General features: G+C 41.5%; 3 protein-coding genes across 4 annotated transcripts; 1 reads left to right on the top strand and 2 right to left on the bottom strand.

The window, feature by feature from the left end:
• Positions 1 to 1,905: 1,905 nt before the first annotated feature.
• Positions 1,906 to 21,504, bottom strand: LOC114874859 (photoreceptor-specific nuclear receptor-like). Of its 2 annotated transcripts, XM_029184536.2 has the most exons (10): positions 21,175 to 21,504; positions 20,813 to 20,975; positions 16,369 to 16,783; positions 13,723 to 13,826; positions 13,336 to 13,368; positions 9,039 to 9,153; positions 4,091 to 4,206; positions 3,714 to 3,925; positions 3,305 to 3,593; positions 1,906 to 3,198 (listed from the first exon to the last, which is right to left on the bottom strand). In XM_029184536.2, exons 2-10 carry the CDS (start codon positions 20,931 to 20,933, stop codon positions 2,960 to 2,962), a joined length of 1,644 nt encoding a protein of 547 aa, XP_029040369.1. In that variant the 5' UTR covers positions 20,934 to 20,975; positions 21,175 to 21,504; the 3' UTR covers positions 1,906 to 2,959. The 2 variants fall into 2 exon arrangements, with proteins under 2 accessions (XP_029040369.1, XP_046144291.1); XM_046288335.1 differs by lacking the exon at positions 13,336 to 13,368.
• LOC114874858 (centrosomal protein of 78 kDa-like) lies at positions 4,821 to 6,923 on the top strand. Its single transcript, XM_029184535.2, has one exon. It carries the CDS (start codon positions 4,821 to 4,823, stop codon positions 6,921 to 6,923), a length of 2,103 nt encoding a protein of 700 aa, XP_029040368.2.
• A 2,641-nt stretch (positions 21,505 to 24,145) lies between the features above and the next one.
• Positions 24,146 to 25,415, bottom strand: LOC114874867 (adenylate kinase isoenzyme 1-like). Its single transcript, XM_029184558.2, has 2 exons — positions 25,043 to 25,415; positions 24,146 to 24,750 (listed from the first exon to the last, which is right to left on the bottom strand). Exons 1-2 carry the CDS (start codon positions 25,323 to 25,325, stop codon positions 24,146 to 24,148), a joined length of 888 nt encoding a protein of 295 aa, XP_029040391.1. The 5' UTR covers positions 25,326 to 25,415.

The following is a 25,415-nucleotide window of genomic DNA, read 5'->3' as shown; positions in this document are numbered from 1 at the left end:
TTTCCGAGCGATATAGACTCTCCTTTCCTCTCTCTACCTCTGTCTTCCCGCTCGAACTACCCTCTTCGTTCGTCCTCGTCTGACCCGGACACTTTCGATTCCTCTGTCCCGTTCGTGCCAGCTCGTCGAGGTTCCTCACTCCAAGTCACTCAGTTTCATTTCAGCCAACCCTCTCAGCCTGTTCCAGCCAAGGGGTGGAGGGGGGTTGGAACGAGAATCGAGAAGGTAGAAGGGAATGGAGCTCACCTCGAAAGCGAAATACAACAAGTCCCGCCGCCATTGCTGGGTCACCCTTCAACGGGAGTTTTGTCGTTGCGGGGGTGGGGGTTTGACAGCCCTGTGCGACGAGTCATCCCCTTTCGACCCCGAGCGTCCGGGTTCCGTCGTTGGTGGGGGGTTGAAGGAGGAATCTAGACAGAGATACATGTATTTATCATTAGAAAGAGGAAAAAGGATAACAGGTGAGAGAAAGAGGGTCGAAGCTCGCGGAGACGAAAAAAAAAAGGAACGCGATTTGATCGGGAGGGGTAGAAAAAGAAAGCGGAGGGATGGTGTTTGTCGGAGGATGCAGATCGAAGCTGGGATGAGGCAGAGTATATTTATAGGGAGAAAGCAAGTCGAAGAAGGAAAAAGAAAGCGAGATGAAGAGTGATACGACGAGAGGGAGGAAGAGGCAGAGGAAAGGGAAGAGGTCGAAAACTCCGCCCCTACATCCGCAAAAGCGAGTCAATACCATGACCAGCCTCCCTCTGAATACCCTCACGGTAACCCGCGTCACCTTTCCACCCCTTTCTCTCTTTGTGCTCGAACACCATGGGATATCGAAATTCGTTACGTGTCGCAGCGCGAGAACGCTCGACTCGAAAGCTCCAGGCGTCACGAAGCAAACGCGTGTTTCAGAATCGAATCGAACATGAACCGAACGGAATTGAATTTTGAAATGGTTTCGACGACTGTGAGTATTTTCTTGGATTTCTCACTTTGACACATTCCCCACGGATCTTTGCTTTTTGATTATTATTGCAGAACGATTGAATTTTTTAATTTTAATTTTATAATTTCCTTTCGTAATTATTTTCCACGTAAAAAATTAGTACTTCAAGTATTCTTTATATCCTCGTATTAAGTAAATTAAACCCCATCATTCACCTAATCCCCTAACCACGAAGTTCAAAGCACCCTGTGTAATTGCAAAAATACACTATCGTTCACGCGCGATGGAAATGGACAAAAGACCCATATAACGGAATAAATGCGAGAGAGCGATTTTCAGGGAGGCCCGAACTCGAAGGAGCATTCCGATCGAAAAAGTATTAAGGGTGTCTCGCCCCCGTGGCAGGGCGTTTAACTCTCCGATTGCTTTGACAACTTAAGCAGGCCCTTAAACCTTGCTCGAACCTCGGTGTAATTTATAAGCGACCGAGGGGTAATTCCGTTGGGGATCGTCAAACTGCCATGTGGCAAAACCCCCGAGGGGAAGTCAGGGATTATACGGTGATAAATAAATATGTACGTTTATGCAACAACCACCGTGACTCGACGTCGCCGACGTGGGCGTCGGATGCTAACAGGCGTGTACCAAGTCAAATTTCGATTCACTGGGATTCACTTCGTACCCCTTCACGCTAAATAAACAGAAATTAAAGTCCTTCGGGGTGAATGATCTTTGATTTTCATGGTAAAATAGACACCATAAAGATGGGATCACTTTTAGGTGGTACAAAATATTTTATTATCCAAATTACTTATTTTAATATGATTATTAATTCAGGAAATTGGGACCTTTACGTTTGTTACCATTTACGTGAAATTTTTTAACTTTTTATAATCACTGGGGAGGAAATTGAAATTGTTGTTGCACGATTTTTACGCATGTGTACTTTTATTACAAGTGGTTACGTACTCGTTACAATACACTTCACGTGACTCATTATCTAGACTTTTACAGCAAATAGTATCACAACACGAAATATACAAGAAAAGCACAGACGAGAATCATTTTTACAGCTGTTCGATAATTCATATCGATTACTCGTACACTGAAAACCTTACCTTACGAAAAATCGAAGATATAAATAATATGAGAAAAAACAATGAAACCAAAAAAGTAAAAATAAATCAGTGAAAATTGTTACGTCTTTCCTTCGTGGAATTGAAAATTCATGAAATGTTTAGAACTGAGAAACTAAATGATTTGGTCAACGCGACGAACCTAATGTTCGATAAACGCCTCTATAATAAATAAATGTATGTGTGTATATATATATATCTTTTCTTTTTTACGTCGAAACTAAGAGTCCCTCGTTTGACTTAGATACCGTTCAATGATTAACTAAATATCGTAGATGTCAATTCGTTACCTTTCTCAAAGGATCCTTCGTTAGTCGACCTCGACTCAGTGGAAAAAATAAATCACCAGACGAGATCGTGAATTCATTAAAGGGTCATGCTTGGGGCTTCGTCCTTAGGCCAAAGCTATCGCACATATAGAAACGATCCTATTCGATTATTTGGTCAGCACGATTGCTTATTTATTCCCTAATTTCTCTGTTCAATCACTGAAAGCATCTTATACTGCACCTAACATCGTCCAGGTCCTTCTTGCAATAGATTCTTTCGCAGAAAGAAGTCTTTCTTATTTCTCTCTTCTTTATACATACTAAATAAGAAGTCAGTATTATAAAAAGAATCTCGATTAATCCTAAATTATGTTACGTTTAACTTTTCAACAATTCGATCATTGCTGAATAATCATGAATTCTTCAAAGTTCTTAAACTGTCCACATAAATGAGAAGTTGGTAAACGATGTAAGTATCAGAAGTGAAAATTACCATTTGAACTTCTCTGTTCATCGAACACCTTGTCTAAACTATCTTCAACACCACTTTGAATGCAGCACTGTACAAGAATCGAAATCCTTCGATGAGCATATTGCGTTCAACAATATCAAAGGTCCCTTTAATTTTTGTACATGTCGCACAAGACTTTCTCCATTGGAGTGTTGCCGATCGTTCTGTGAAAATATATCAACTCCACCCTGGATGCTGGCACTGTCCTCAACAACGGCAACAACAGCAACAACCTGCCAAATCGTGCTGGACTACCCGGTTGCTGTGCTCTGGCGTGTTGTCCTAGCATCACTTGGGCCTGGTCCTGCAGGTTCTCTATTTGACTGGAATCCTTCAGACCACGAGTTTCTGCGGAACGAATCAAAATTGCATTTCAATCTTTAGAAGCAGAATCCATTACCAACATTTGATCATCCGTTCTTCTAATTCTCTGTGAAGAATTTGGAATACTAACCTGGCCGAAATAAGACAATGGCTTTCATGCAGGCGAATTCCGCAGGATCGACCATGACGGCCTTGTATCTCTGCAAGGTATCGTGCAGATGCCTAACATCTGCTGCCACCTGACTCGGCTTCCCGGTGGTAGTTTGCATGTGGATTCCAGGATGGGGGTGCGGATGCGGTGACAAAGTCAGAGCAGTCAGCTCCGCGGAGTTGAAAAGGGGCGACGATTCGAGTGGAAGGCACCACTGAACTGCGTTCAAGAGGAACAACTCCGACCAGGCTTCTTCGAGTAATATTACCTATCACAGATAATCATTTTTGTAAAGAATCTGGAATAGAATTATTTGAACTGGGATCAAGGAGACCATTTATTAAATTCATTTTCACACTCTTTGGCTTTTGAAATTTATTAATGATACCTGATCTCTGAAAGGCAAACTCGCGAAAGAGGGAAGATTCTTGGCCCACTTCACCGCCATGAAGAGTAACCTCGCGCTGGTTTCGTAGACTGTTTCAGCATTAGCAGGCGAGTACAACGACGGGATCACAGGCGGAATTTGCGTGCAACCACTTCTTTGAGGCGTTAGTGGTTCCTCGTTCGTCACGTCTATGCTATCCTCTGAAGCATTCCCTGTTGAACAGAATTAGGAAACATCGTTGAAGATCATTTTCACCAAAATTACCTTCTGAAAATAAGGGAAATTTTATATACTTCGTTTATATTTCAACTGGAAATGTCTTCTGAAAATTAATTGATGACTAGGAAAATATATACATATGTAAAATTGATAAGTACCGTCATCGTTATCTTGTCGAGGTGGTGTTGGAGGATTTGCCGAATTTGTGGTGGGCGCAACCGTGGGTAAAGGTAATGGTGTCGTGTATCTCGCCATGGCCAGAGACACAGGGGGTCTGAAAAACCATATTTTTAGGAATGTTAGTAAAAAATTTTTAGCATTCTTCTCTGACTTCAATTTCAAATTATCAGAATACTTGATATATGAAGTTCCATGATTTTCATGGAACGCCAATCAATTATCGAGTCACAGTATCGATAACAGACGATTTGATGCAACTTTAATTTATTCAATCGCGAGTTTTGTTTGCATATATTCAGCGTATGTCGCGTAGGAATTTCGTTTTCCCGTTTTCGGCTAGGTAGGTGGGCGAAAACCGTCGTGAACGAGGAAAGAGGAACGCGATTTTCGTCTTCTGGGGATTAATTCTTTGTATCGAGCGTCGAAAACGATTTCCGTCGGGATCGTTGGAAAAGTCGAAAGCGCAGATGACGGTGCGTGGAAAAATCGTGGTTAAGGTACCAACGAGGCAGCAAACACGAAGGTATAAATTTCACTCTCTTTGTCAAAAATAAAATTTGCAGAAAATTTAATTATTTTCTCCCTTATTCTTGCAGGAACCAACATCTTTGAACGGTAACGATAGCCGTCGCGTTGCCACCGAACACGAAGACCGCAACGAGACGTGGGGGCATGGTGGACGCGCCACTGGCCGTTCCATCGTCAAGAATGGCGCTTCCGAACAGCCGAAACTTCGCCAACTGTTACATGGAACTGTGTAAGCAGCAACGGCTACGTCCACTGCCTGTCATCTGCGTGACTCTGCCCCACAGTTTAGATTTCACAACCGATCGCGTGAAAATGGACGATTGGGGTCCGATTTTAAATTCTTTGTCCCTCGATCGTAGTCTGCGATCGATCAGTGTTCGTAGTAGATATCAATGTCGCAAACCATTGGAGGAAATAAATTCGGAGGACAAAGCAAGAACGATGGGCAAGGCACCCGTGGTACTATCTCGTTATCTTCTCGAGTGGTTATCTCATAGCGTCGGACAGTGCATTAGAAATTCGCCAACGTTATTTAGCCTGGAACTGGAGGGCATACCATTTCCCCCGGATTGTTTAGCAGTGTTGTGTGTTGGTCTATCACACACCAACACTCTTCGTTCCTTGTCTCTTCAGCGTTGTTACATCGGAGACAACTCCTGTGAGCTGCTGTGCCGAACAGTGGCAGATGTACCAAGTGTTAGATCACTGAACCTCAGCTACTGTGATCTGACGAGCAAATGCGGACCAGCCTTAGCGGCTGCTCTGTCCAGACAGAAGCTGCTGCTGTACCACGACACTTGGAAGCAATCTCTGAGGTACCAGGAGCCGAATCTCGAGGCAATGCCAGGGTTGCGTCGACTGACTTTGAACGACAACCCTCAGTTAGGAGACACAGCAGCCACGGAGCTGATCGAGGCTATCAGAGACAGTCTGTGGTTGAAAGCGATAGATCTTCAGCGTTGTGGACTGTCCGATAAGATCGGCAAGGATCTCCTGGAGCTGCTAGATCACAACACCACCCTGAATATTCTCGATGTGAGACAGAATGTGAATTTGAACGAGAGACTGGTGAAGGAGATAATCAAACGTTTGGAAGAGAATAGTTCTGATACAAAGTGCGAGTACAGGTGGCTAAGTTTACCTCAGCAAGATCGGAAAGTGATATCAGCAGGCAACAGGAAGAGAAACGAGATAGAAAATAATAGGAAACCTCTGATGAGACCACGTAGCGCCGTGGTGGAGTACATGAAGAGGCCCTATCAAGCTCCATTAAGGAAAGCGGTTAATTCTGTGAACGATGCGAAGAAGACGAAGACGAGACTCAATGGCCCAGGGTTTAAAAACTTAGCAGCACAACAACGACAGCAACAGCAGCAGCAGATAGTTCAAAATGGACAAACCAAGTCGAAAATCACTCTCCACTTAGATCTTCAATCCCGTATCAAACCCGTGATAAACGAAACGATGAAGAACGAAGAAGATGACCAGACTTACGAGGACAGTGTTCAGCCGGACAGCGAGAGGACGTCGTCGAAGATCCTGAATCCATCAAAAGTGGATGCTGCTACGCAGATGGCCCGTAGTTTGGAGATGGAGATGGATTCCGCCAGGATCGAGAATATCCAGGTTCAACTGATGGAAGCGAAATCGGAACACTACCGTCTCTTGGAAGAGCTTAAAAACAGCAGCGTGCTGTTAACGGAAGAACGAAAACGTCGCGAGGCCGCTGAAGAGGAACTGCAAGCTATGAAGAGCAATCTGATAGAACTGGAGAACACTTTGAAGGACAAGGAGAACGAAACCAACGGATTCGTGCTGCTTAGTCAGCAGTCTTTGGATGATATTTGCACCTCCTTCGATCGTCTACTGGAGATGCTGGACAGCGTGACGAAGAATCCGAATGCTAGCCGAAGAGAGACAACCGAGGCGGCCATTGTTAAGGCTGATATCAAGAGACGAGTCGCCTCCGTCATTCGACAAACGAAATCAGAGAACCTGAGGAGAGGATTCGTCGTGGACACCGACGAGGATGAAATCATCGGGTACACTGAACCTGTCAGGAAGTTCGCCAAGTCTGAAAGCGACATGAGGAATTCTGTTGCTCCAATTTCGACCATGCACATGGAAAGGAACATAGGTGACACCGTGGACGTTCGTTCACCGATCTTGGAGAGCGTTTTGTATCACGATAAAGAGATGTCTCCTCGGGCTAGAGCCAGGGCATTATTCGCCCAGATCGTTCAAGGAGAGCCTGTGTTCGAATTCTGCACTCACGTGGATTAGAAATTACGCGTTACGGAAGATGCAGGGACGAGGCTGCGGTATTTATGAATTTTATACAAATAATACATATAGAAACCACAAGTACTCGCGTTGAATATTGAAACCGCGTTGAAACAGTTTTAAGGGATGGACAGACGTTAGAAGGGTAATATAAAAATGTGAAAGAAAGATATTAAAAAAAAAAAAATGATAATAGTAAGAAAATTGATCGATTCGAGTGTCCAGCTTCGTTTCGCGAAGCGGATAATTTAATAGAATGCGCTGAAGAAAGGTCGACGAAGACCTTTTGTTTATGAAAAGATATAGATAGGTAACGTCGAACGACCAGTCGCGTTGAAACCGATTTGTATCGTCACGTTTTTCTTAGCTCTATTATTAAAGTTGAAATAAACGTCTTTTATTATGTATATTTAAGACACAATGATTCTGATTCTGTTCCGCTTTGTTCCGGGTTTTCCATTCAATTAGTACATGTCGAATTCTATTCCGCTTTGATCGAGGTTTCCGGTAGAATCAGCATAGATTAAGATACAAATAACACTCGATTAAATTTATATAACATGAATGTTCGATTTGCCGTTATTGAATGGACAAGAAAAGTTCAAGAGGGTGAAATGTCTGATTAAACTGCACGGGACATATTTGCTACAGACAATAGTCCTCTGTTCATCAATGCCCGGTATTTACATAAACGCGAAACTAAATTAATCATCTCTAAGGAGTCTTTTATTCTCCGATCAATATACCTTTAGCTCTATTGAAAATCATTCAGAGTCGTAGCTTCTTTGAACAATGTATTTGTCTTCATTCATACCGACATCATTATCTATCAGAATTGATGTTCCTAAAATGGTTTGACGGAAGTACATTTCTTGAAGTACATGATTCTTAAATATTAACAAATTTCATTATCCATGAACAACGTTCAAAGCAGATCGTTCTATAAATATTATCTTCATATCATCATTTATATCAGAGGATGATCACTTCCTCTAAAAAGAGGCAAAAATTTCACGCACCAAAGACTTTCGTCCTTTTTCAAACTTTCATTCTAAAAACAGTATCCATCGATGATGATAAATCAATACGTGGAACAATTATAATCTCCATGAAAATTTCCAAAATCAAAGAAAGAAAGTTCGCAGCGATTCTATCGACCTATCGATGAATTCTCATCTTGAAAAGGAAATGAAAGATTGATGAATATCAATGTATGTCGCATGTCAAAAGAAAGTCGCGTTGGTAATTTCTAGAAGGCGTTTATCGACGCCGAGCATCGGCACGCTCGGTGTCGCTTTTAACGCTTCACCCCATGGCGCTCTATGGATTTTCCATTAGTTCCAACCTGAGTACCCGGTTACCTGAAAAACGGTCAACCACGGGCTACTAGTCAAAGGTAATTTTTCATGATAGATCACGCTCGGCGTGGCGTGTCGCGAGCGCGCTTGCTCACGACGGCGAAAAGTATGCTGCTGTCCAGCAGAAGATCAAACGTGCCAACAACATCGCCGGCTCTCTTGCTTCCCGGTGAATCGACGATTATCGATCCCGAGTACACTCGCTGTTACCTTTAATCCCCCCTTCCTTGACCCCGTGGATCGTTGGAAAATTCATCACGTCTATGCGTCATGCGAGGATGTTCCGCGTGAAAAATGTACTTCACGCCTTGCGGATGTGGAGCAAGGATATCTCGTCAACTTTGATCGAAGCTGTTTTGATCATAAATTGTAACGATAATAATGATGGTGTTAAAGCGAAAGATGTTTCTTTTGATCGAGAATTCGAGTCTGAATTATGGTTGATATTCATCCCTCCTGATAAGGATTGATTGTATTAGGGCACAATAGGACATGGATCTTTTGTGACAGAAGATAGTTGTTTCAATAAATCGTAATTTGGATCGTGATTGACATTCTGAATGTGTCAAGATATAATGGGACACGGATTTTCTGTGAAAGTATTGAAGTATTGAGTAATCGATATATTGTTTATTGAAACCAAGTTAATGAAATTTGTCGAGAAACAATAGCAATTCTTATTAAAATTAGCAACTTCTGATAGAAAGCATAGCAACGTGAATGCTTTCATTAGAGGAATGAGATACACATGACTCACCCAAAAACACCGACGGCCACCGCAGCTTCCCGTAACGCTCGTTCCTGGTCCATTTCGACGAGAGCCTCCGGTCTGATGGTGGCAGTGTTCCTTGGTTGCCGTTCATTCTGTACGGCTGCAACAGAAGCGCACACCTTCGATGTAACGTCGATAACAGGCGCTAATTGCAGCCATGAATTAATTACACGCTCCCGTGTATAACGTCGAACGCGCTATCCATTGCTATTGAGCTTAATGTCGGTTGGAATTCGTGCACAAGCCAGCACGTTGAACGACACATGATTAATTGCTTGTCAATCTGCAAGAAAGTGAACGGTGAATTCGGAACGGTTCGATAAATCGACGTTTATCGAAGCTTCGATGAATTCCATTTCGATGACCAAATTGGACCTTTGAAAATTTTACATCTTGTAATTATTTTAAAAATAAAAAAATGACACTGTAACAAAGAAACTTTATGTATTTCAATTCTCCTTCCAAATTTATTCCCACAGCTAGTTCCCTGGAGTTATTGATTTTGATTGTATACTTGATGATACAATAAAATATTATACAAATTTCCAAATGATTAGTATGGCGTGTTTAATTTAAATTTGGGGTGTTGTTACGATCTTCACTGTCCGAGAAAGAGTTAAAATGACAATGCAGAAAAGTGTAGCCCTTTATAATGTGGAACATTTACCCTCTGGTTTACGTAATCCGTGCTTTGAATATAAACTACTCAACTACAACTATTAAAAGCTCTGACAGCAGTAATATTAAGTAATCCTGCGTTTAATATTATGCAATGGCTCGATTCCGGCAACGTTTGAAGATGCTGGAAGCTGAAGGAACAAAACGTTTCTGAGGAATGAGACAATTGTCTACGAGTTGGAGGAATTTCTATCGATAATGCGTTCGTTCCACGGCGAATCTTTCTCATGGGAGAGTTTCTTGGTTAGTGAAATATTAGTGGAACGAGCTCGGTTCGACGAATCTTGCCAGATTAATCGGGGAACAAACGATTGGCTACCACCCTCTCGTCAAACTCACGTAACGCGGCGTTATATCACGCCAGAGGCCTGTCGTTGACAAGCGTGAATTTAACAGACGTACAGAAATCAGCCTGAGTTTATTGTTTGTATACATCGCCGTTCGGTAACTCCTATTCGGCTGACAGCCAACAGAGCAGGGCTAACCTTATTAATAATTTCCTTTGGAATAACCTTATGGGACACATATGTACCATGGATCATGATAGTATGGAACTTATATCTGTAATCTGATTTTGGGCAATCATTGCATTTGAATCAACATTGAATTAATCATAGAATTAAATTTTTGATCTCTGTTTCGAACTTTAAGAACTTGAAATTTCAAACAAAGAAATAAAAATCTTGTGGAAAATTAGGGTACAATTAGGGTGGAGATAGCATTAAAAAAAATAATGGTTAATAAAAGCTAAAAGCCCCTTTTGAAATAAGGAAGTGACGTGTTTTGTTAAAAAACAAAATATTTGGTTACCAAGAAAAATGAATTTTGCCAGAAATGAAATAATGTCCCAAATATAAAATCAACATTTCCAAATACAAATATTGTTATTTCAAAAATCATACAAACATTAATAAATGGTTTACTTCTGACTGCGTTTATTTGTCCCGTACCCATTATTCTTAGCGATGAAGTAAGAATATAAAGTTGAATTTTGATGCGCAAGTGATATAGTAAACTGCCTTCGTATCGCTTTCATCTTTGCAAAAAGAAACACGACATATTTATACAAGTGCAAGGAATGAAACGGGGTTTCCTCAAATTCGGCATTAAATAAATCGATACCGCAGTCTGTGACGAGTTATTTTACGAATATTTCGGATCGTATGTGTTTTCATACCAAACACTGTTAAATGCAAAATGTGCTGCGCGTATTTTTTCTCCTTGCTCGTTTATCTCTGCTATAATATCAAGAAAAACTTTCCGCGTGGTTAACTGTATCTCTCGATCTTTATAATTCTTCAATTGCAATAATCACAGTTGCATAACGGCTATTATTAATCCAGTGTTAACCATGGCTATTCTTCAAATTGTTAAGGCGTCAAAAATCCTAATTTTTGTCTACGAATACATTATCCAAATCACACGGCACAGTGACAAACATCTTCTTGACATTCCCTGGAGGTTTCGTACCGAAAAACGCGGCAACTCGTTCATTTTAGCGCGGAAAAGGGAGACTCGTGACGGTAGCCACATGCTAATGGCATCGCGATTAGGGCACTCAGTGGTGTGTAACAGCAAGCAGAATTTTTTCCAGCTTCCCTTTTAGCGCGGCACGGGTGCACAGTAATTTTGTAATAATAAAAAGCGTGCCGCGGCTAGCTTTACCTTCGTCGTGCTGCCTGCTGAGCGGCTTAATAGGATCCTCCTACTTCGTCAAGCCTTTGGCATCGGTATCCTCTGTCTTTCTCGGCATCGTTTACCCGTTCCATTCTTCTCCTTCTCGCTCTCTCACTTTTTCTCCCGTTCACCCTGCCGGCGGAGAAGATAAACGCCCTTCCTGCCAGTCGCGACCCCGGGAAATTTTTCTTCCCCGTGTAACGCGCGCTTTCCCTTTTGTCTTTTTAACTCTTCAGTCCGCTTATTTTCACACACTCATCCCTCTTCTCTTCCACGATGCACGCTTTTTTATATCGCCTGTCGTCGCTTTGTGCTTTGCTTTTTTTAAATGCAACGCGACGACGAAGTATCGTCGATGAGTAAGATTCCTATCGTACAAAAGAAACGATGTTGCTTCGTAATGAAGTTTTTCAGTGTAATTTGTGCTGATGAACTTGGATTAAGTTTGGTATAATGATTTTACTTCCAACTTAACTTTAACCCCCAAAATATCCAAACAACCAAGAGAAATGCTATTTTTTCAAAATGAACTCATTCGAATCACAGTCATCGATTCTCGTTCAATAAATGAAGACTTCGAAGCGAATGTCCGAACCCCTTTCATCTTTTTTTCGTGTCTTCGCCATCCGGTTTCACGCCAGGAGAGATAAACGCCCTTTTACAGATCGTTTCACTCTCATTTGCGTGAAGCTCACCGTGGGAGGTCTGCCTCCCTTTTTCACTTTGCTTCTTCTCGTTCCTTCTCTCTTTCTCCCTTTGACTTACCATTATGACACAATTTACGTACGCGTTATCCCTCTTCGTCTACAACGATGGATTCCTTGCCGGTCGTTCGCACAGCATCCCTTAGGCGGCTTGACAGACAAGCAGATTTTTGCGTACGCAGATCGGAGACACGTTGCATACGTTTATTTCCCCCAATTAACCCTTCGGGGCTCGACGAGGGCCACGCGACCGTCGCTAACGACCGCGGTGTTTACGACGCCGAGCGTCGTTTCGCCTAACGTGGCGAACCGCACTGTTCTGCACGCGACAAAACCGAATGGTTGCTCACTGTCGTTTCGATTTTCATTCGACGACCACCGATGATGATAATTCTGATGGTTCAATGCGATAAACACATCTATGTTAATTTTCCTGAGTACCATTTTTTAATTTAATAAATGAAATTATATTGCATTGCGTTAAATTGAAAACTCGAACCATCGTCATCAAAGAAGTTGACATAATTCTATCCTTGTCGAGAGTAACTCCCGACGCTCGAGAATCTAATTTTCCAGGAAGGAGCGACGTTCCGTAGGAACATCGTCGTTTCCGTCGCCAAGGGAACCAGGATCCAATTGGAAATATTTCTTCTTACGACGTCAAGTTCGGCAATAAGAAAGTTGCTGTACCCCGTGAGAGAGGAGTTTCCGTCCGGGGACCAAAGAAAGAGGAGGCGGAGGGAAGAAGAAAAGGGGAAATGCTCTTTTGCCGTGGCAGGTGCGCCCGTGGCTGCTCGAGAGGCATTAAGAGTTGAATCGAACGCTGCCACCAAGCAGACTTCCACCCGTACCAATCACTCCGCCCTTATCCAGTTATTTATGTCGCGAACATAAAGGACCCTCCCTCGAATTCCGTTCTTCCCGGACATATAGGGTGACGGAGGTGAAGGGACGGGAGCGTTGATTGATTCGCGTAATACAGGTTTACCTGCAGAAACCGGTAATCTGATGTATCGATAACCGGTGCCCAAAAACCATCCAGATTGATATTTATCTTCATCGAGGACGATGAAGAATTTTTTTTTCACGAAATTCAGAAATTTCTAATATGGTTCGATTTAGAGTAATTGTAAAGGTTTAATTTCATTTGATTTATTAATTTTCCTGTTTCGGTAATTAATCAGCGAAGTCGATTAAGAAGATAGAAATTGTTTTATGCTCACCGTATAGCGTCCGCGAAGTGGAAAAGACATGTTCTTCGAAACGTAACAAAAAAAAGAAAGATTGTTTCTATTTAGAACAGGTTTCTTCCGAGCTGTCTTGACAGAATTGCTTTTTACTTTAAAAATCAATTCTGATACATCATTGTTCGCGGTTACGCAGCGTTTGAACATTTCGAACAACTTCATCGGTCTGACAATTGGCGCTTGAACGTGAAAGAAATTCACAGAGACGTAATATTATAATTGAAGTTATCCCAAATGTATTACTAAAGAATAAGAAATAAATTGAATAAAAGGAGCTGGATAAAATGAAGAAACTTCCGCGAAAATGTGGACGCTTATCAAGTATCTCCTGATTAATTATTCAAATCAATTTCAAGTACTCACCGTCTTTATTCATTCCCATCTGCATACACTTCTTTAGACGGCACGCTTGACACTGATTTCGGTGAGCCTTGTCCACGACACATCTTCCGGTACCAGCTTGACATCTGAAAAAAAAATTTGCAAAATATGTAAGAGAGTTCCAAAAAGAGATTCTTCGCAGGGTGAACGTCATTGTCATCTAATGTCTTCCTATTTTCGTCACTAGAATAAATGTAATACTTATATTATTAGTGACAATGGAAATCAAAGAAGAGAATCCTTAAAGGTGTCAGAACCGATCGATCCTTGACGATGATGTTTCATCGACCGCCACCGTAACGTGGTGGATGTTGTCACTCTCGAAGAGACGATAAATTTCGAGCGCACTTGCCGGAAATCCTGGCTGCGAACTCAGGAGATGGCGTTAAATTCGATTACATTCATTGTTCGGCTAACCAGGTTATCCCTCCGAGCTGACTAACGTAAAGAGGCGACCACTCGGGGTCACGTACCTTCTTCTTATCCCTCTTAATTTCATCTAATCCCGCGGTAGAGTCGTGGTGCTTCCTTTCTTTGGTCTTAAAGCCCTTTCTCTTTTCTTCTTCACAGCATATACAAATTACTACAATAATTTATCGTGCTAGATTAGAAAAAAATTTATAGAAAATTTGCTGTGAAAAATTACTTGATTAAAAATTTAATCATCAAGGCAGTCCCATGTTCTCCAAGAAGAATTGTCACTATGTTGGTTCCCATCGAACGAGAAAGAAAAAATCAACAATGTTGCGTTAGCCTGGGGCTCGATCGGTCGGCAGGGAGGTAGATCGATTCCTGGGGTTCCGTTAGCGCGATTTTAACTAACGTCACTCACAAGGAGGCGGCTCGATCCAAGCGTGCGACGAAAGGACGCCACAGCATCCTGGAACTATCTTGTCCCGAGGCGGTGGAACACGAAGGGTACCGAAGGGTGGCTGCGTGCTGCCGTGCCAGCAGGGTTCCTCTCGCAAATTGATTTGCGTTCACACCCCAGCGAACCTCCACGAAACTGGCTCTGCCCGTGCAACACGGGGGATACATCACCCTCGGCCTCCTCGGCATTCACCCTTCAGAACCACATCATACATTTATTTACGCATCTCTCTAGTCTTCTGCTGGCCGGCATTGTTTGCCTCATCGAGTTACCGGAAACATGTGCTGCCTGTTATCACGCCCGCCGATCGCGACTGCTGATGATTCAATGACTTAACCCCTGCACCACGAAGAAGATGGAGGAGCAAGGTTTATTTAGGCAACTCGGTTTGTGAAAGAAACAAATGGAAAACAATTGAATCGAAAGGTCTTGGATAGTTTCTAAATAGTTTGTCTCTTGATAAAATAAATTTTAAATGATTCAAATTGAAAAATCTTCCCCTATAATCAGAATGTATTCAAGCTGTATATCTCATCTGGATGATAAGACCTCAAACGCAATTTCAATGGAAATCTGGCACGCTATTGAATAGATAATCGTTGGTTTATCAATTAGGACGAGGAGCGATTGATTCTATGCTCGCAAAACTCAAGTGTGGCCCAATGGGAGTTCGTGTGAACTTTCGACGCGATCTGGCGTACTTAATTGCATCTAACCGATCCGTGAAGTTGGACTTTAATCCGGCGATTATAGTCGATGCGCCGCCGCGGCGCATCACGTCGGGACGCATCTGTCGCGGTCTGTTCCCCTCTACGAGTAATTGGTTATCTGTGCGAAGGCTCTTCACTCTTTACCGCGTTACGCTCGTTCGACGGAGATTGATAGTGAAGAATGAAAAGGATCTAGACAAAAAAAATGACAGGCTGTTGTACAGAGAATACGAGCGGTCGATCTTTGATCGGTGTCTATTTTGACTATTTTGACAAAGAATAATATTAGATTCGATTTGACGAAAGCAAAGGAAGATCCCTTATCTTGTTACCCTTTTAAGAAACTCAAGTCTCAAGGATACCTAAGGAAAGTTGAACATCTGAAATTTGATGCAATTTGAATTTCGATCACGCACGACTAAAGGTAGCTTCCATTTTTTTCGAAGATAGCACAGAGGGTTAATAGTTTGTATATCGAGTAGGCTAGCATCCTGTATCTCCTCGATGGGCTTAACGTGCACACCTACGCGGATGCGTGTTATCGACGGTCTCATACGTGGTCAAAGGGGATACACGCACAAGCGAACCACGTATGTGGCCCCGTGTAAAACGGATCGAGCGTATCAGACAGCGATTCCGAGCTGAGAGGGATCCGATGGAGATGGATGGTCGTTCCCAGGGGATGGTAATAGTATGCCGTATACACAGAACGTCGGGTTAGGTGGATAGGTCCTCCAGGATTCAACATTATGCCGTTCCGCATTGTTGCCTGGTATTAGGATGAGCCCACTCGACTTGGACCACATGGCGCCACTGGCTGGCCAGTTTGACATTAAACGCCATCCGAGGATTCGCTGACTAATTTCTCTCCGAAATCAGTCGAGAAATTATGTAATATCTTTTGAGTAAGAGATTTTGATGAATTTTGCATTAGGTTGCAATATCATTTTGTTTCTTCTTTGAGCTTTAAATACATTTTGAAATGATTGTATTGGATGACCGGCAAGTATCTCGATATAGGAAAATATTTAAAAACCATGAATTCACCTGTATATCAATTTCCGTCTGACGCTTCTTTTGAAGAATCCACTGCACCCATTGCAAGCAAGAATTCCATAATGTTTGCCGGAGCTGGTATCACCGCAAACCACGCATATCAACCCAAGACTACGCGGTGGTTTGCTACCATGCTGTGGTTGCATTTGTTGTTGTTGCTGCTGCTGTTGCTGTTGTTGCTGTTGCTGCACCTGCCCCAGTAAATGGGGATGACCATTACCGAGGGCCGTTAGGTAGGGCGATCTTGCAAGAGGAAAATCGGTCGGTATTCCTCTGCAAAGAGGAACAGGACACTCTTGAACGGACCTCGAGGCGTAAGGATCGTGAGTCGAGGTCGATCCTGTCGCTCCCAAAGGACTGTACCGTTCTGGTAATCCTGGCGAGATTACACTGCTCTCTCCAGAGTCTGAAAATAAATGCTTTTTCTGTTAGGTACCTCTGGATCAAACAGTAATACAAAGAGATATTTTCTTTCATTACAGATGTTATACATATGTATATTTTATTTTAATTTTGAACAATTGTAAGAATATTTGTGGAATTCTTTAGAATATTAACAAGAACCATGCCTGTTTCAGCAAAACCTAATTTTGAGTTATTGATAATATTGGTACAGTGAGCAACATTTTTATTTAATCATTGCAATATGATTAATACTTCATTGGTTATTTCTAATAATACCGAATATTCACGAATTATTTGATTCTCTACCTGACCAGACTTTACACAATTGTGGAAACCTTATCAATCGAACGAATTATCATTTTCGTTTTCATAAATTATGTTTCCACAAAAAACAGTCGACGAAAAAGTTTTTTACAGAAGTACAAGTGGCGTTGCGAAAATTTGAAGATTATTAATATCAATTTTTCACCGGCAATCATTTTTAGTCAGAAACGTATCGCTACATTTCTTTCCGAAGGAGCTATAAAAATGGATAAAGAATGGACATTTTATTTTTTTCCTGTCAATATTCTCCTTTTTTTATTCTGAGATTTATACGGTTTAGATAGAACGACTTCAGATTTACGATCGACGCAGTTTTTCCACGATCAAATTTGATTCATCCTATTCGATCAGTTGGCAGATACGTCCAACTAATCCTAGAAATCTCTTCTCTTGTGACCAACCCTAGTACCATCTTCCACCCTTGATTGATTCTCATGAGGCGGGACCGGTGAACACGTCGATCGCATATAAAATAATTGCTCACAGCTAACGCGCAAATGTTATGGATCGCCACGAAGGATTTACGATCCGGATAGCAGGCGTTCGCAAGATTTATAGCCGATTAAATGTCCTGTGATAAAGTGGTTATCAATGTACGATTATTGATTACTTTTGGCGAAACACACGAACAATTTGGAATAGTTGGAAAAAATTGAAAAAATTGTGTAATGAATTCGTTTGTAAAATCGGTGCCAGATTGTCTATGGTTTCCACCCCAAAGAGAGCGCGCTTCTTTTCTCGCATCCCTTAAGGCTTACTGACTGAATCGCGAAGGCAAACAGTATTTACATCGAGAAATGAGTTCGTAAAAACCATGGAAGGTAAAAGCGATCCAGCATAAATATTAATATGTCGAGGAAGAAGCAAGAAGGAATAAGAATGTTATTTCATTTGCTCTTTTAATTGAAGATTATTTCTCAATATTTAACATTTATATTGAGTGACAGAAATATTGGTGAAAGTAGGTAGGATGGGCCTGGCCCTCCTAACAATGTCCTTCACTATTCTAAAATTCCAGAATTTTAAAATTGTTAAGAAATTAACCCTAGATCACCCCTGAAATTTTGATGGATCATCTACGGTGCTACTCACTGTACAATTAATTGCAACAAGAAACAAAGCAAACGAGTGACAAATTGGTAAGAAAATAAATTCCGTCGGTTCGGTGAACGATATTAATTGAAAGAAGGTAACGCAAAGAGATCGGAGACCGACGAACATCTGCGTGATTAACGAAATGTGATTTCGCTACTCCACTCGGGTTTATTAGTCACGCTGCCAACCCCGACGAGGCGCGAGATCTCCCTGGAATCGTATTTGTCGACTGCATCGTATCCGATCGAAAACTCGTTCCGGTCTCGTTAATGCCACGGGGTCAGACAGGATCCGTTCGAATTACCATGCGAACAGTTCGATATCAGGTTAGGGTCCTGTACCCCGAACCCGCTGCAAAATAATTTAACTGTACCCTATACGGAGTTATTTAAAAGGTCTCGAAACTCCCCATGAGAGATTGCACTTAAAATCAATCGTATCGAAGAAATGAAATTGCTAGTCGTTTCCCTCTTTCATTAGCGCAGAGTTTTTAAAAAGAAAGAAATTTTAAAAATAGAATACAAATTTCTCTATATTCATTTACCGATTTCATTTATTACCCGATTTGAAACAATGAATATTTAGTAGTATGACATTAAAATAAGCTAGCTAAATGAACGAAGGGTGCGAATTGAATATCATAGATTTGATCATCTTAAATTTAACAGATATGCATCTGTAATCATAATCAGTGATCGAAACTATAAAGCACGTTCGAATCGTTCATTGATACGCGTAATCCTGCTACACCAGAAAGATTTCAATCTTATCGTTCCGTCGTTACAGTCAGGAGGGATGAACTGAAAACGATCTTATTAATGCAACTCACGTAACGTCCTAAGCGCGTCGGCTTTTCGATCTCGTTAACACCCTAATCCCATCGTACTCGAACAGAGAGACACAAATTGCGATATGTGAAATGTATTCTTAAAATAGCAACGAACTGTGGTTAAATCCTTATGGAAAAAACTTGACAATTTCTTGCAAACTAAACCGTTATTCCAAGCCAACATAGTTGCTGATAGAAACATAGCCGACGAATTTTCACAGTCGCCATCATGACAAGGTTACGCCATTAGAGTAATTAAATATGGACAAAGGTTTTTCGCGAGGCACCATCACTGCCAGGGGTTAAACGAGAACAGGAAAATTATGCGGCCTTATGGTGACCAGCCGACGGATTCCTCGCGCGAACGCGAAATGCAAAGCGTACGCGTGTATATAACGCGAGCAAAAGCAGGGGCGTCAAATTTCATTAGCATATCAATGCTGGTGGATGGCGAGGCGCCACCTGCGCCCCTGTATTATGGGATCATCGAGAAGCCATGGTAGGGATTGCGTGGAATGACGACCAGCAAAGGGGACGCTGGTTGGGACGTTCGAAAAAAAAAGGGGTTTCGTAACTACCAGCGACCACTTTGGTCACCCTCCACCCTCGCACCCTCTGCTATCGACTAATTGTTACCGCATTAGGGAGATATCGTGATACCAAACTTGTCTGAGATTGAGACTCGAGTTGAATTGATTCGCGTTTTCGTACATCTGCTGGATTTGGTTTTCGTCTTTTGACGGTGTTCTTTGATTATATTTGATAGATTGATTTTTTAATGGGGTTGATAATTTTGTATAACCCTGAAGTTTGAAATATACCTTTTAGTATTGAAATAATTATGCTATAAAGGCATAAACATTCGTAGTCTATTAATAACTGAAGGATAAATTATTTTTAGTAGAGATAAATTTCAAAATTCTCAATGGGTATTCTAAAGAAATATCTTTCCTCTATCTAATTGGGATGTGTCATTTATGGAATAGGATTTTCGTTTCTTCGTTTAACAACTACGAAAATCGTATAACAGTAAATTCTTTGGGTAGCTCGAAATCTGATTACTCAAATGGCATAATTTCGTTGGCCGTGTTGCACCCTCTTTTTCCACTTACCACCCTCGAACTACGGTTCGAATAAAAGCGCGTCGGGGGTAGATTTATGTAGTCTGTCTCTTGGACGTGCATTAATACGGTCAATCGTTTATAAATGCAGCGAACGTCTAGTGGTCGTTGAATGATGATTTAAAACGACAAGTATCGATGATTTTGTTATTACTGTAAACTTTCGAGAAACAATATTTGTTATACCGAAAGCAAACTTTACATTTAAAGACGGAAATGAATTCAAGCCAAACTTTTTAACATCTGAAATAACAACGTTGCATTTCTTGAAATTTTACTATTGTACTTCTGACTTTTAATTGAATTAAATTTATAATTGATGCTATAATAAGATATGAAATACGAACACTTTAAAAATTCAGAAACAAAGTTAGAAATTAATACTTCCTAATGATCATTCGTTAAATGAACACTGTCTATAACAAAGAATGTTTATGCAGTTATATTTTCTTTGCGTGTGCATCGAATTGTCTGCACTCGCATGCAATTCGTCTTTTAATCATCAGTAAATTCTGCAACGAATTATCATTCTATATTTTTGTTCGTTTTACCTGTGTCGCGCGCGCATCTGTCACTAAAAATAATATTTTGTTTCGAAGCAAATGCTTTCTTTACTTTCTTCCGGCCAATCCGTCGATTAATAAATGATTTGATGACTTACCATGTCGTATGCTCAAAGGACTGGTGGGACTTCTTGGATGTTCTGCAGATGCATCATTTTGCGGTTGCTGATGTTGATGCTGATGTTCCTCTGAAGTTGTGACCGACGTTGCTCCGTTCATGGTGTACCCATAAACATTCCAGGTCGAATGAGAGACAGTATACTGCAACAAATTTTAACATAAATGTTAGTAAAATACAAGGAATAACTTATCTATATATTATCACATTTCCAGAATCATCACCCAACTTTGATTATTGACAATTTTCTTGCGAAGCACCAATAAAGAACATCCTCGAACACCATTTCCCATACACAAATCTTCCCAAATTTGTTCAATAATATATCAAAGATCCTCTCACCTGCCAACGTTGCTCCAATTTAGCTCGGCACTCGCGCACACAGTTCAAACTGTCCAAAATCACTACAGTCCTCCGAACGAACTGATAATATTTCGCACAAACGTCGAATAAAAAAGCACCCTATCTTGCAGATCCTTTGAAAATTTCACAGAACCACGATCCACCCGACGACACAGTGGTTCGAGCACCAATCTCGAAAGAGCCGAGAGCACCAACGACGGATGATGCCTCGAAGTCGACGTCTCGGTGAGAGATCGAGGTTGGCTCGACGCGATCGTCCCGTATCACGAAGATCGACGTCGTTGGTGGTTGCAGAGGTGTCTCGACGCCGGGCGTCCCGCGAGCACGGGCCACCGATTGGTCCGCTGGCACTTTTGAAGGCGGGATCAGGAGGCAACGCCGGAAAAACAACAAAAACGAGGAGCGGGAGGATTTAACCTATAGCCGGCACGTTTGATGCGGCGCTTCGTCGACGACGCTCGTCGCGGCGCGTGCGCGCAACCCTTCGCATCGGTTGACGCCTGGCCGACGCTCTAACCCCCACCCTCTTCGCCACCGTCACCAGACGACGCCTACCTTCACCCACTGAACATCGTGCAATTGTTGATCGTTGGCTACGTGGTAGTGAAATTCGTTCTCTTTCCCTCTTACTACCCCGATCTCCTCTTTCTTTCTCCATTGTCACCCCCTTCGCCCCTTCATTGAATCGGCCGGAATACCTAGTATCTCGATGTTGCTTACTGGAATCAGATACAACGACGGTACAAGTGGAGGATCCAACCGTTGATGGGCTTTGAAAAAATGCTCTTTGAAACGTGGCTCAAATCTCGATGAACCTGTCTTTATAATTTTCAATAAATTACTTTTTTGCGAATAATTCTTTGATGAATTACAACAGTCAGACCAGGTGTAACGACAATTGAACATTATCTAATGAAAAATGATAATAATATTAATAATTTTGATTTAAGTTTGAATGAAAAATCGTCACTATTAATAGGTTCTATTTAACACATTAACTGCCACAAGGGTCATCAATGATTGGCGCTTTCTAGCCTTAATAATAATTACAGTTTCAGTATGTCTGACTACATACATCTACTTCTACTGCGGCAGTGAACGCGTTAAAATATAAGCAATTACCAAAACATCAATTGCTTAAAGCGATACATCTAAATCAGTAATACGAAATATAAATTTCTCGTACGTCTAACGATCAAAGGATCCACCCGGAGCGTCTTGTATTCCCGCTGCGTCGTCAAAGAGTCAGGATTTGAAAAGACTAGTTAACGGAGCAATTAATCGTCCGATCGAACTTCCGATTCCTGAAGTGTTCCCCCGGACAAATCGAGCGAAATCCACTACCCGGACGGTTTGGTGGTGAACAGTCGCAGTGGCCTCGATAATAGCGGCTGGGGTTGATGGTGGTGGTGGTGGTGGTGGTGGTGGTGAATCGAGCCGGAGGGGTTGCCAGGTCCGCCATGCTGGATTCCTAGCGTCGAACGACCCTGTGGTTTTCCGGTAATCGTTGCCAGGGATGCAACCAGGCATCCTTTACCCCACCAACTCTCGAGGAACTCCAGACCACGCCCCGTGGATTCAAGGCGGACCAATGACGTCTGGACGTCGCGACACGACCGTCCACCAATAGGATTACCCTCTGATACGGTCTTTCGCTTGTCAATGACTGCTGCACGACCACCCTCGCCTACCTCTCGCTGGGGTGCTTTTCAATTTCGGGCCCGCACCCTCATAAACGCAGCCAACCACCCGTCCACCCACACCAACACCGGAGAAAACCTTTCGATAGCCAGTCACGTACACGATGAAACGCGAGAAGTGTGCGATGGACGCTGGCAGGGGCGGATATACTGAGGGTGATTAAAAAAGATACTTGGGGAGATATTTCTGTTGACGAGTTGGAAATGAAGAAGTATCAAGAAAAATTGTTGGAGGTGTAAAATTTGCTACAACTGTAGCTTTGATGAGATTAGAGATAAAGGGTTAGTTCAGTTCTTATTTGTTGCAAAGAAATTTTGTCGATTTGAAATAAAAATTTCACATGTTGCAGACAGATGTAATATCCACTGAAGTGCATCTAACAATTGCATGAATACTTTTTCTTTTCTCTGTCTTTGGATTGAACCCCCACGATTCTAAAATTTGTAGCTCACCCATTGCACGAGCACAGGCAAACGTTCTATCAGTTATCCACCGAGATGCGAACTGGAATTCACGTGCAGATAGGTGGCACAGAAAGTGCACGTGTGTTTATGTGTGCATTTGCCAAACGTGTACAGGGTGTATGCACCCTCATATATACGAGGGTGAGTTAGGTTCAGAAACGTTGACGCGATTGTAGTTTCGAGTGTGTGAGGACGTTCATAAATAGAAGCAACCATCCATCCACTGATTAAAACGAGCGTAAACACATACAGGGGATGAGAATAAATACAGACGTACGTGAGAATATAAATGGACGTACACGTACGCGGGTGAACAACGAATACCTATCAAAAACACATTTCCAGTGTACATTGGAAAAAAATGTGCAGTCGACAGTTAGTTTGGCAATTATGACCCTTCATTAATGGAGTTATATTGAACCACCCTATTGAAATTCATTTGAATATCAATAATTTTTTACACCGTACCTTTTGAGAATTGAATCAATGATTTTATTTAAAGTAGGGAAATAAATTATGCTACAAATAGTTCACAAAATTGAACTATTTGGTTCCACATCCATTCTACGAAGTATGAAGCTATCAAAAGTGCTAATTACTGAGATTCACAACACACATAATAAATCTGTTATCAAATTCACAGAGAATCCCTCGATTATACTACTTTATACTTAAGCTAAATAATTGCCCTATGATAATAAAATGAATCTAAATACACTCTGATGAAAATCTTTTCCACGATTGAGCTAAAAATTCTTCCTAGAAGTATTAAAACCTTAATACTTTTATTCTTCGTTATTTTTTGGTACGATGTCGTCTGATATCACGTTTATTTCTTCAACATTAGACGATCTGGTTGGGAAATTAAGTAACAGGTTGTCGATAACTTCGCATACATTTTCATATACTGTAATCGCCTCAGGTTCTCCATCGATCATCACCAGCAAGTTTTTGTAATTGTAATATGTAACTACCGGTTTATTTCTTTTATGGAATTGCTTAATTTGTTTCCTAATAGAGTCGAAGCTGATCGAAACTCTTTCCATAGTAGTGATTGCTCTAGCCATTATTCGATCACTTAGAACAGAGTTTCTTGCTTCCATAAATAATACAAGATCAGGCGGTCTTATTAGTTTGTCAAACACTTTACACTGATCTTTATGTCGTGGAAATCCACTCACGATGAATCCGTTTTTTTCATCCAAGAAGTCAATCATCCTCACTGCGATCAATTCTATCAAAACGTCCGTGGGTACCAGCTGACCCTGTGACATCATTCGTGCCAATAAGAAGGCTCTTTCGGTACGCGTGGATACTTCGGTTCGAATTAAATCAGTGCTAATTATGCCCAGGAAACCATACTTTTCCGCTACTTTGCTGCATAACGTCCCTGAAACGATCGAGTCATCGAATTAAAATAAAAAGGTTCCTCACTTTACCAAAGAATTATTTCTTAAATTTCCATCAGGAAAAATATATTGGTCCATAATTAAATAAAATTTGCTCCCAGATAAGCAAAATTAAAATTTTTGCTTCTGTATGTTTGAAGGTACTTACTATAGTCTATCTTTTTTAACAAAATTGCCCATGAAATTAGACGTCAGTCATAGAACTGCTAGGTTATACGACGTATAACCAAGCAGATTGCGCGAACAATATAAGATAATAATAAATTGATTTACTTTTTCCAACTCCTGGTCCTCCAATTAAGAAAATGATTGGCAGCCCCGATTCTCTAATCCGTGAAGTGTCGACGTTGATACCCCTCGGAAGAGAAGCCATCGAAGGATCGGCAGCCTTTATACAATTGCCCATCGAAACGATCGTTTTGGATATCCTTTTAATTTTAGAATCCCTCGTTTCGCCTGCAGCCACCGAGGAAACACATTTAACCGCCCTACCTGTTCTCGTTATATAACGTGGAAATTTCTGTTTCAATTTACAATTCTTGGAATCAAGTTTCATTCAATGCGAAGTTTCACTTGAATCGATGTAAATGTACATGACACACGTCAAAATATAATTAATGTATTTTAATAAAAAGAAACCTCTTTA

Source organism: Osmia bicornis, chromosome 13 (genome assembly GCF_907164935.1).
Source record: "Osmia bicornis bicornis chromosome 13, iOsmBic2.1, whole genome shotgun sequence".
Taxonomy (NCBI): domain Eukaryota; kingdom Metazoa; phylum Arthropoda; class Insecta; order Hymenoptera; family Megachilidae; genus Osmia; species Osmia bicornis.
This window is presented reverse-complemented; position numbering and strand designations above follow the sequence as displayed.